The sequence below is a fragment of the Hyperolius riggenbachi genome, chromosome 4, assembly GCF_040937935.1.
Source record: "Hyperolius riggenbachi isolate aHypRig1 chromosome 4, aHypRig1.pri, whole genome shotgun sequence".
NCBI classification, from domain to species: domain Eukaryota; kingdom Metazoa; phylum Chordata; class Amphibia; order Anura; family Hyperoliidae; genus Hyperolius; species Hyperolius riggenbachi.
In genome coordinates this window covers 209,847,657-209,859,835 of record NC_090649.1, presented here as the reverse complement: position 1 = coordinate 209,859,835, position 12,179 = coordinate 209,847,657, and the positions used below count along the sequence as shown (strand labels likewise).

The window sequence follows — 12,179 nt, the reverse complement described above, 5'->3', positions numbered from 1 at the left end:
GATAGCGAAATGGCAAAGGACTTATACCAAGTTTTGATTGTAACATACAGTATCTGTTAGTTGCAGCTGAAAGGCACTTGTTACTGGCAGCTTGGGATGATGAGTATGCAATTTAGCCACCCGTGGAAAAGAGGCCTTCGTTTTGCTATTGCATTTGAGATACCGGTAATATAAGGAAAATGCTATAAACTTAGGCATCAGTCTTTTATTATCTTTTTGAAATGTGTGTGGGAAAAAACAATCCATTTAGATTCTCGTGATAGACTGTTGCAGTTACGACTGATTATGTTGGAAGTATCAACAGGATTGCTTAAGCTGCAGTATAGTAAAGCAACTACAAGATGTCACTGTGGATGTAAAGTGCTGCTATGGTATCTATGGTATTGTGATTTCTTGTATTCATTCTCTGTTCCTCTCTGTTCTAAGTAAGCTGCATTGCCTTATGGTTGTGTATGATTTATCTCTGCACATTTTCTTCAGTAAAGAGTTCTAACTTGTTATACTGGGTGCCTAACTACGTTTACGGAACTATTCTTCTCCTTCAGATTAATCCCCTAATTGAATTGATTTTGGGTATCTCTGCAGATGCTGATTGGTTTCCTTGTTGTCCACTTCCTCAGCCGTTGCTGTAGAGACCGGCTTCTCCTGGCATTTGGGCTCTTTATCTCCAATATCTCCTGTATTTGGTGCCTCATATTCTTGGCAAAACCCAAAGGTTGACAAACATTATTTTCATTATTCTGTGTTCAGTCATTATTGTACAGTACATGCTTTATTTTGAAAATCACAATCACAGTTCATAAGTTATGCTTTTTTGTTATTTGAAATAAATACTCTGTGCCTTCATTTAGGCCTCTTTCACAGTGGGACGTTGCTTTTGATGCGACGTTAAAGTCGCACATCGTGCCCCTAACGCAGCGCATGTAGGTTATGAAATTGGACGGTATTTTGCATTGCGTTGTCTCTTGGTGCGCCGTTTTCGTCGCATACTGATGGAACGAAAACGGCGCATGTGTTACATTTTTAAAAGACCAAAACATTACTGAGCATGTGCAACACACAACGCAGAAGATACATTGCTAAACGCACAGCATGCAGCACTTTTTAATAACGTTACACACTAACGCAACGTGTGCACTGTGAATGTCGCACAGACTTTGCATTGCTGTGCGTTACTCTGCGTTAAAAGTATTTTATAACGTGCGACTTTAAAGTCGCACTGTGAAAGAGCCCTTACTGTAGTTTGTGTTGTCAGGATTTTATACCATAGAGCAGGTAGATTAAAATGCAGAAGTATTTCTAATATGTCTGCTTTTGGCATCTTTTTTTAAAGTCTTTATTTAAGAAGAAGGTTTTTACAATAAAGCCATTGGAAAGAGAGCAGTACAATGTTCTAAGTAAATAAGAGTACATAAGATAAGATGCAAAAGGAACAGTGATCCAGGAATGATATTAAGTACTGCTTTCAGCATTTTATGTAATACTAGCACTGAAGCCCGTAAAAAACAAAACTGGTGCCGGAGAAGTTCCGCTCGGCGACTAAAAACCGTTGTGCGTGTCAGTCTGCAGACTCCGCACACTAAATCCCACCGCCACATGCGGGAACACGGTGACTGCAGCAACAGGGAAGTTATTCTATAGGATACATGTACAGGTACATCTCAGTAAATTAGAATATTGTCAAAAAGTTAATTTATTTCAGTAATTCAGTTTGAAAAGTGAAACTCATATGTATATAGATTCATTACACGAAGAATGATGAACAAGGCACTATAATAATCTTACTTTCTAAGGTAATTTTGAGTTTACAATAGTTTAAAGCCATAATTGGCAAAATGAAAATAAATGCTTAAAATAAACAACAACAACAAATATTTGTAAAGCGCTTTTCTCCCGTAGGACTCAAAGCGCATAAGCATGGCTCAGACCATCGTGGTACAGAGGAAGAATTTTAGAAGTCCGGAAATGCCAGGCTAAACAGGTGGCTTTTCAGTCTGAATTTGAATAGCTCCAGGGATGATGCTGTCTTTACTGGGTGTGGCAGGGAGTTCCAAAGAGTAGGGGCAGCATGACAGAAGGCTCTGTCTCCAGATTTTTTGAGGTGCACTCTGGGAGTGACCAAATGTATAGAACTTGCTGATCTGAGGTTGTGAGAGGTGTGGTGCAACTTCAGCAAGTCCTTCATGTATCCAGGGCCCAGATTGTGCAGGGATTTGAATGTCAGCAGTCCAATCTTGGAGTATTCTCCATTCTACTGGTAGCCAGTGCAGTGAGCGAAGGATCGGTGTAATGTGACAGTGGCGAGGCTGGTTTGTTAGCAATCTGGCAGCAGCATTCTGCACTAATTGCAGGCGACGCAGGTCCTTTTTGGGAAGGCCAGCATAAAGGGCATTGCAGTAGTCCAGCTGTGATGTGATGAAGGCGTGAACTAGGGTTGGAAGATCCTCTCAGGGAATCAGATGTTTAATCTTTGCAATGTTCTTCAGATGAAAGTAGGAAGATTTAACTACAGATGAAATGTTTCTGAAACTCCATTCCCCATCGATTAGTATGCCAAGGCTGCGCACAAGGTTGGAGCTGTTTATGTCTGAATTTTCAATCCTTTATTGGTGTTGCTTTAGGATAGAGCTGTTTTGATGGCGAGCGCCAGTGTTGCCAACCGTCCATCAAAATACGGGCAGTCCGTTTTAATCACCTCAATTTTAACAATGTCCGTACTGCCCGTATTTTTCACTCACCATGTCCGTCTAAAACTGTTAATTTTGCCAGCTTCTCTTGTGCGTATGCGTAACGCACATCATTACCGCGCACAGCAAGTCCTTCCGAGAAGCCACAGCATCTAAGATACCTTGCGCGGCCTCCTCCAGTCAGCAGTCTTCTCTTTCCAGTCGGGGACTCTCCAGCCAATCTCAGTAACAGCCGAGTGATCCTGCCCACACAGCCCCAGCGTCCAATTCCCGGCCAGCAAATAGGAGAGGAGACAGCTCACCTGCAGTGCAATCTTCGTTCTGTCTCTGCTGTTTGTAGCTGGAGCCTCTCAGCAGATAAGTCCTTTATCTTCCAGCTGCTACATTAATTCACGCTCCTGTCAGCCATGAGGCAGCCGATGTAGTGATCAGCTGGGTTCTGGAATGCCTTCTTGGGAAGCTTAGCGTGGGGCTTGCAGAAGGGCTGGGAACAGGGCAGCGTTTCTCCAGGCAGGGCTGACTGCAGAGGGATAAAGAGGCAGCGTGGAGACTCCTGAGTACACAAGCATATTGCTATATTTCTATGCATTTTATTTTGCATAGTGTATATACTGGTGAAATGTGCTGCTGCTGCTGCCACCCCATGGTGTATATAGTGATATGTGCTGCCCCCATAGTGTATATAGTGATATGTGCTGCCCCCATAGTGTATAGTGATATGTGCTGCCCCCATAGTGTATATAGTAAAATGTGCTGCCCCCATAGTGTATATAGTGATATGTGCTGCCCCCATAGTGTATATAGTGATATGTGCTGCCCCCATAGTGTATATAGTAAAATGTGCTGCCCCCATAGTGTATATAGTGATATGTGCTGCCCCCATAGTGTATATAGTGATATGTGCTGCCCCCATAGTGTATATAGTGATATGTGCTGCCCCCATAGTGTATATAGTGATATGTGCTGCCCCCATAGTGTATATAGTAAAATGTGCTGCCCCCATAGTGTATATAGTGACATGTGCTGCCCCATAGTGTATATAGTGACATGTGCTGCCCCATAGTGTATATAGTGACATGTGCTGCACCCATAGTGTATATAGTGACATGTGCTGCACCCATAGTGTATATAGTGACATGTGCTGCCCCATAGTGTATATAGTGGCATGTGCTGCCCCATAGTGTATATAGTGATATGTGCTGCACCCATAGTGTATATAGTAACATGTGCTGCCCCCATAGTGTATATAGTGACATGTGCTGCCCCATAGTGTATATAGTGATATGTGCTGCCCCATAGTGTATATAGTGACATGTGCTGCCCCATAGTGTATATAGTGACATGTGCTGCCCCATAGTGTATATAGTGGCATGTGCTGCCCCATAGTGTATATAGTAACATGTGCTGCCCCATAGTGTATATAGTGACATGTGCTGCCCCATAGTGTATATAGTGACATGTGCTGCCCCATAGTGTATTTAGTGACATGTGCTGCCCCATAGTGTATATAGTGACATGTGCTGCCCCATAGTGTATATAGTGACATGTGCTGCCCCATAGTGTATATAGTGACATGTGCTGCCCCATAGTGTATATAGTGACATGTGCTGCCCCATAGTGTATATAGTGACATGTGCTGCCCCATAGTGTATATAGTGACATGTGCTGCCCCATAGTGTATATAGTGACATGTGCTGCCCCATAGTGTATATGGTGATATGTGCTGCCCCCATAGTGTATATGGTGATATGTGCTGCCCCCATAGTGTATATAGTGATATGTGCTGCCCCCATAGTGTATATAGTGATATGTGCTGCCCCATAGTGTATATAGTGACATGTGCTGCCCCATAGTGTATATAGTGATATGTGCTGCCCCATAGTGTATATAGTGACATGTGCTGCCCCCATAGTGTATATAGTGATATGTGCTGCCCCATAGTGTATATAGTGATATGTGCTGCCCCATAGTGTATATAGTAATATGTGCTGCCCCATAGTGTATATACTGGTGAAATGTGCTTCCCCCATAGTGTATATACTGTTAATGTGCTGCCCACATACCTTCAGCTATGTTTGTCTCCTCCCAAAATTCACAAGAAGTTTCCTCAAAAGCCCGCTACTGACTCTGCCCCCAAACTCCGCCCCCTGTCCGTCCAAACATTGGAGTGTCCAGATTTTTTTTACCATTTTGTCCAGGAAAAATAAGAAATTGGGTTGGCAACCCTGGCGAGCGCTGACTTTGGACAAAAATGATCTCAGTTTTGTCAGCATTCAGTTTCAACCAGTTATCTTTCATCCATGCCTGTAGCTCAGCTAAGCAAAAGTTTATTTTTGGAGTAGGGTCTGTTCCACCAGGTTTGAAGGACAGTTATAGCTGTGTGTCATCGGCATAGCAGTGGTACGTCAGGCCATGTCATTGGATAATTGTACCTAGTGGCAACATGTAGATTGCAAACAGCAGAGGGGATAGGATTGATCATTGTGGCACTCCGAATTGTAGAGGTGCAGGTTTGGACATGCTAGGTCCTAGGGATACTCTCTGTGTTCTGTCAGTCAGGAATGATCTGAACCACTAGAGGACTGATCCACTGATTCCACAGTACTCCTGCAGTCTGTTAAGCAGGATTTCATGGTCAACTGTATCAAAAAGCCACTGAGAGATCCACCAGGATTAGGATGGAGCATTCCCCTCTGTCCCTTGCCATGAGCAGATCGTTGCAGACTTGGATGAGGGCTGTTTCACAGCTGTGGTGTTTCTTAAAGCCAGATTGTAGAGGGTCCCAGGATGTTGTTTACTGACAGCCTGGTTTCAAGTTGCAGATAGACAGCCTTTTCAATAACTTTACCTAAGAAGGGGAGGTTGCAGACAGGTCTGTTGCTGCTCATTGCATCTGGATCCATGGAAGGTTTTTTAAGAAGGGGTTTGATGATTCCTTCTTTTAGAGAGGTAGGAAACCTCCCTGCTTGCAGAGAGCAATTTACTATTTTGTGAAATGCTGGACCAAGCAGGTCAGGGCATTTCAGCATATGTTTAGTTGGTCCAGGGTCCAGGTCGCAGGTTGTCTGAGATATCTTCCTCACTAATACTTTTGCAGTCAGTCCAGGGTGTTAGGTTGTTCTTGCAACTATTTCCAGGAGTTGAATAAGTCTTATGCCTCATACTCACGAGGCACATTTGTGGACTGTCGCGACAGGCCAGCGACAGCTCGTCGCCAGGTCCCTCCACATACACACGGCGGAGGGACCTGGCAACTGATGTGGCGGAAGCTGTCGTTGTTGCTCCTCCCCCCGCCGGAAGCCCAAGGTATTTACTGCTTGTTGCTGTCGCTAGTCCGCATACCCACGCGGACTAGCGACAGTTGCGGCGGAGTTGCGGCGGAGTTGCGGCGGCGACTGTCGCCAGGCGATTGACCACGTCAATCGCCTGGCGACATCAGCGACGAGGAACGGTTCGGGGTGCGCGCACGTGCAACATCGCATACTCACGGGCGACCTGTCGCCGCAACACACGCGCCGCGTGTTGCGGCGACAATTGTAGCCCGTGAGTATGGGCCATTAGGTGCTGTGGACTGAATGAGAGAGCGAATAGAGGATATTTTGTCAGCAAAGTAGCAAGCAAATTTCTCGCATAGCTCCTTTGAGGGAGTTATAGTAGGGTTTAGACAGGATGGGTTACAGAGTCTATCAACTGTGCGGAATAGTTGGGCTGGCCTGTTGGCAGCCTTTGCGATCTCCTGTGATAGGTAGGAGGATTTTTTCTTTGTGATCGCATTTTGGTAGCTTTCCAGGTGAGAGACGCGGGTGTGTTTATCTTTTGAATTCTGAGATTTTCACCACTTCCTTTCTAGTCTGCGCACTTCTTTCTTTAGGTCCTTTAGTGAGCTGTCAAACCACCATCCATGGAGTCTGGGTCTGCGCAATGATTGGTTAATGTGTCGAAGTTGAGGATGTTCTGAACGTGCTGGGGTGAGACATCTTTCAGAGAACGGTATTTTATGAGTTCTTTCCCTCTGTGTTTAATCGCTGGTGCTGTCAGAGAGAAATGGATGGTGTAGTGGTCTGACCATACCACTGGGTTTATATCCATGTGTGATATTAAAAGTCCAGAATGAAATATAAGATCCAGGGTGTGCCCTTTCTTGTGGGTGGGGAGGTTGACAGCCTGAGAGAAACTCAGTTCACTCATTATGAGAAGTAGTTCACCTCCTAGGCGTGAGTCGTGATCATCCACCCATGCATTAAAATCTCCCAGGATAATCCATCTAGGGTGTTCCACTGTAAGGAATCTTTATGGTGTACTGTACAAGTTTAACTTTTTGAATTTAATTGCTGAAACTATCTTTTTGATGATACTCAACATTACAACTATATGTATGGTAAACGAGAGGGAAAGAGTAAAGCCAGAGTCAGCATATGATACTACATGTGATTGATCGGGGTACAGAAACTGGTGAGGAAAAGTGTGGTAGTCTCCAATAGAAACTAGGATTCAGCTTTGAATCAATTGTCTATTGTGAGTGTGGCTGCTTCCGTCATTGTAAATCTGTCCCATTATTGCACAGAACACATATTCATAACTAGGTGGAAGAGGCCAGAGGTTACAGAGCTGTCATGTTGCCAGTCTAATGATTTACTTTTCCCATCCATCTTTCCAGGCCCGGATTTACATCACAGGAGCCTATAGGCACAGATATCCTGATACCTTAGACGTTGCCATCCATTAACCTGCAAACCCCCACCAAACTGCTGTGCATGTGTGCTGGCTGGCCTATCTGTCACTTCTCCCTTATTTCCTTTGCTCTTTATAGGCAGTTACAGGTGTGCATTGCATTAGGTAGCCAGAGTTATCCTCAGTATTAAGTGGTAGCTACTAGTGCCTTAAGCCTAGTACACACTAGCAATTTTGATAGGCCAATAATTGGTCAATTTTACCACCTACATGTAGTATGACCAGTTACCTATATAATCTGCATAGAATAGAAAATCTGTTTGGCCCTCATACTACATGGAGGTGGTAAAATTGACCAATCTTTGGCCAATCAAAATTGCTGTACTAGCCTTTAGGCTGAAGGGGAATCTCGTCAGTGGAATCCCGAGAGCTGGGTGCCTGACCTTTCATTCAGGCTCTGCTCGGGACTTTGCATAGGGAAAGAGGGAGGGAGGCACACAAGGAGGGGACTTAGCCACCTTTCCATCATCAGGTGCCTGTAGGCACGTGCCTACAGTGCCTTATGGTAAATCCGGCCCTGCATCCTTCTACATTTGTATATTAAACTACTTACTGTGTTGCTCAAAAAATGGGTTAAGAAAACTGTAAACTTTTATCTTTGTCAGTTATGAGTCTTACAATGCAATGGTCTCACTGTATCATCCTGGCAGACATTCTTCATAATATATGCATTCCATTCAGATTTTATTTTAACCATATATGTTTTTCATTTTCTTAAACTCATGACAGGAAGTTATGGACTTCTGCTGGCAGAGTTCATAGTTGGGGTTTTCCTACAAGTTCTTGGGCTGCCTTTCATATCAGTATCCCAGGTGTCTCTGTTCTCAAAAGTTACTGAAGAGAAGACTCAGGGTGAGTTACTCCACTTTCTTTACTACAAATTGCTGAATAATGTACATTATATATTTCGATAGTGAATGTGAATAATAATGAATGTAATAATAATAATAATAATGACTGCCTGAGCTGATAGGTGTGTGTACAGCTGCCCCCAAGCCACGAGCGATCCGCCTGGTGGATCAACTCACCCCACGCAATGGCCAATCATTGTCTGCGCTGCTCTGCCGCCTGCCACGTGGTATCACGCATGCACTGCTCTGTCGTCCCCCAGCCCCACCCCTTTCCCTGCATAGCAACAGAACGCATCATCGGCTACATAACAGACATGCGTCTGTACAAGCTGGCCAGCGATGTCACCATCCCTGACGGGTGACAAAATCAAGGTGCGTGTACGTAGCTTAACAAAACAGTATAAACTTCCATTCCTGCACCTCCATGCTTTACATACATTTATAATACCGTATTTACTCGGATATAAGTTGACTTCATGTATAAGTGAAACCAAATATTTGACCCTCTTAAGCTGACATTAAGTATAAGCCTACTTAGGAAAGCAGTGCCGACAGGAAGACACACTAATGGGTGATGGCACTGTGGGAGCGATGGCGTTTAGTAGTGCAAATTGTCACAGTAGAACCTGCATTTTACAGGACTAAAAGGCAGAAATTTAGATCTGACCCGTGTATAAGTCACCCTCTATGATTTACTTAAACAAATCATAACTCAATTAGACTTCTACTCAAATATATATGGTACTTTGTCAGACTCTTTTCCCATCAGGCACTACTAGGGGCTGATTTAGCAATTTAGGTGCAAAGAAAATGGAGGGAAATCAATAAGGTCTCTCAAGTGTCCCTGCGTCCTGTCCGTGTGTCAGTGCTTTTGTGCTACTGCGCATGTCAAGCACTGACAGCCGTTAGGACAGGGTGGCCAGCTGGCCGAGCGGGCGGGTGAGAGAGTGTGCGACCAGCGGGTGTGCGTGCGTGTGCAACAGGCGGGAGCGCACGTGACTAAACGGGCTTAGGTCACTAGTTAAACAATATTATTGATTGGTCAGCCAAAGCAACTGATGCAGTTATCGATGGATGGAGTGACCTTAGTAAATTAAGGCAATGGTCTATGTATAATCTGCATATTTTGTTTTCCTGTTTCTTGTTACATCTCCAGTTTCACTCTTCTGTTTGCCCTCCATGTTATCACACATACTAATGGCCTCGTTTTCTAGGCCCTGCAAACACAAACTATTAGCCAGGCAGCTATGTAACAGCACCTTATAAGATACAGCAGACTTGGACTGCATTCTTTCTAATCTATCTTTTCTCAAGCGGTAAGGGTTTTCACCATGCTCCTAGGTTATATCAGGACATGGCTACCTGCTGCAAAGTTATCAGATTTCAGTTTATGCTAGTGCAGTCTGGTGAAGCACCCTCAGTAACAAGACATACTGACGGTTACACCTTGCTGTAATTGCATGTTGTAACTATATTAAAACAAACTGCTGCCTTCTTTTAGGACCAAGTTTACGTTTACAATGTGTTGACTCCCAAAATGGCATTTCAAATTTGTCAAGTATGCTGTCAGTTTGTTATAATTATTATTATTCTTATTTATTGTATTTATAAAGCGCCAACATATTACACAGCGCTGGACAATAAATATATACAATGATACAAGGATGGCAGACATAACAAGGTTATAAAACATAGAACAAAGTTATACATGCAAATTGTACAAAATACATGATCATGTGATTTGGGCTGGTTAGGTAGGCCCAGTAATACAAGTACAGGCTGTCATAGGACAGGAGCACATGATCCTGTAGATTACACAAGGGAATGGAGGACCCTGCCAGAGGCTTACAATCTAAAGGGTGGGGTGGAAACACTAGGTGGGGATGTTAAATATTCAGTAGAGAGTTACTGTGTGGTAGGAGGTAGGTAGGCCATCATAAAGAGGTGGGTTTTGAGGGCTTGCTTGAATGTGTAGAAAGAGGGAGCAAGTCTGATGGGTGGTGGAAGGGCATTCCAGAGGGTGGGGGCAGCTCTTAAGAAATCCTGCAGGCGGGCATAGGAGTGTGAAATGCGTGGGGTGGTGAGGCGAAAGTCGTTGGAGGATCGGAGAGGGCGACCTGGTGTATACCTGTAAACAAGCTCCGAGATGTAGGTAGGGCAGGTTTTGTGCACAGATTTATACAATTATGTTCTTCAGTAGACTCCACAGCTCCTCAGCTCTACATACTGAGAATGCAGTTCACAATTCAGACTACTCTGTATGGTTTCCCTTTGTGTGAGTTTGCTTCAAACCTCTTGTCATAGAAGCACTAGAGAGGTGACATTTTCATGTACAGTATACTTTTCATCCAGTATACAAATAAAAAAATCTTCTATCTCCATTTCCCATTTTTATTTTTATTCAAAGTGTGCTGATCTGCCCAATAAAAGTAATCTGCATCTGATCAGCCTTACTTGACCATAAATTGCTGCCCACCAAACTTTCTTGAGACCTCATCAGTCCTCTGCGCACCTCCCCAGTAATATACATGCACTTGTGTGATGACATCATTGCACATGGTATGTAGGTAAACAGCCTAGAATGCCAGGATGTTCACTTCCACCCCCTGCTTTGTTCCAATCAGAGCGCACAGGAGTGTGTGATGTTGGACGGGTGTGAGGGCTATGGTGTCATCCATGAGGAGGACATTGCCAGAAGGCACAGATCCTGGATGTACAGTAACTTCAGTGGCTATGGCAATGAGAAAACAGCTGGAATAAAGATTAATTCAGCCAGATGAGTATGCATTTTTAATGTAAACATTGACCCTACCTCACCCTCTGCCACCAATGTCAGGAACATTAATATGAACCCCTAAGTGCTCAGTTAAACCATTTATACAGTAGGTTCACTTTGAATATTACTACACATTTATACACTGTGTATCTGCCAATTACAGTACATTATGATTCAAATATTGCACACATTGAAGCTTTTGAATTGTATTGTACAGGTTCTGTGGTTAAACTTGGCAGGAATTGTCTCAATCTGAGATCAGTGTAAGACTTCTGCTTTGCACTATGCAACTATGCTGTGAATAACTTTGCACGTCCCACTTTTTAGTACATGTTCCACTGTCACTAGGAACAACACTGTTTATTTTGCATTGCCAGAAATGCAGACATCAAACCAACAAACGTTGATTTTGGCGTTGATGTGACATGATGAGATAGACATGTGTATGTACAGTGCCCTGCACACAAATAACTATGCTGTGCAACTTTTTTTATTTCTCTGCCTAAAAGAGTTAAATATCAGGTATGCAAGTGGCTGGCTCAGTCCTGACTCAGACAGGAAGTGAGTACAGTGTGGCCCTCACTGATAAGAAATTCCCCTTTTTTTACCTCTTTCTTGCTCTCAAAAGCAAATTTCTTATCAGTGAGGGCCACACTGTAGTCACTTCCTGTCTGAGTCATGAATAAGTCAGCCACTTGCATACCTGATATTTAACTCTTTCAGGCAGAGAAAGAAAAAAAAGTTACATAGCATAGTTATGTGTGTGCTAGGCACTGTGGATACACGTTTATCTCATTATGTCACATTTCAGTTCGGGTATCCTTTAATGACAATATACATGATTTATTGCAAGCTTTCGAAACGTTAAGTTTCTTCTTCAGGCATTGTACAGAACTGGATCAAAACTGTACAATAAGAATTGCATTTTGCATTGCCAGTGAATCATACATATCTTGGGTGTGTCTATGTAATCCAATTTACTTTTTATGCATTGTTTGGATTTCAACTGAATGAAAAGTTGCTTATTGGCTAATGCCAGCATTTTTTATTTATTTTACACTAACTCTTGTTTCAAACAAATGTTATCGAAAGCTCAGAAATGGCTTAAGATTTAGCATGGTGTGCTTCGGGGAT

The 12,179-nt window shown here is 43.4% G+C and overlaps 1 protein-coding gene across 1 annotated transcript in view; it reads left to right on the top strand.

Annotated features, from left to right (window-relative positions):
• The window catches only part of LOC137570647 (major facilitator superfamily domain-containing protein 8-like), an 80,101-nt gene that overhangs the window by 51,908 nt on the left and 16,014 nt on the right, over positions 1-12,179 (top strand). The window contains exons 10-11 of the mRNA XM_068279346.1: positions 586-715; positions 8,148-8,270. Coding sequence (XP_068135447.1) covers positions 586-715; positions 8,148-8,270 — 253 coding nt within the window. The remainder of the gene's footprint in view (positions 1-585; positions 716-8,147; positions 8,271-12,179) is intronic.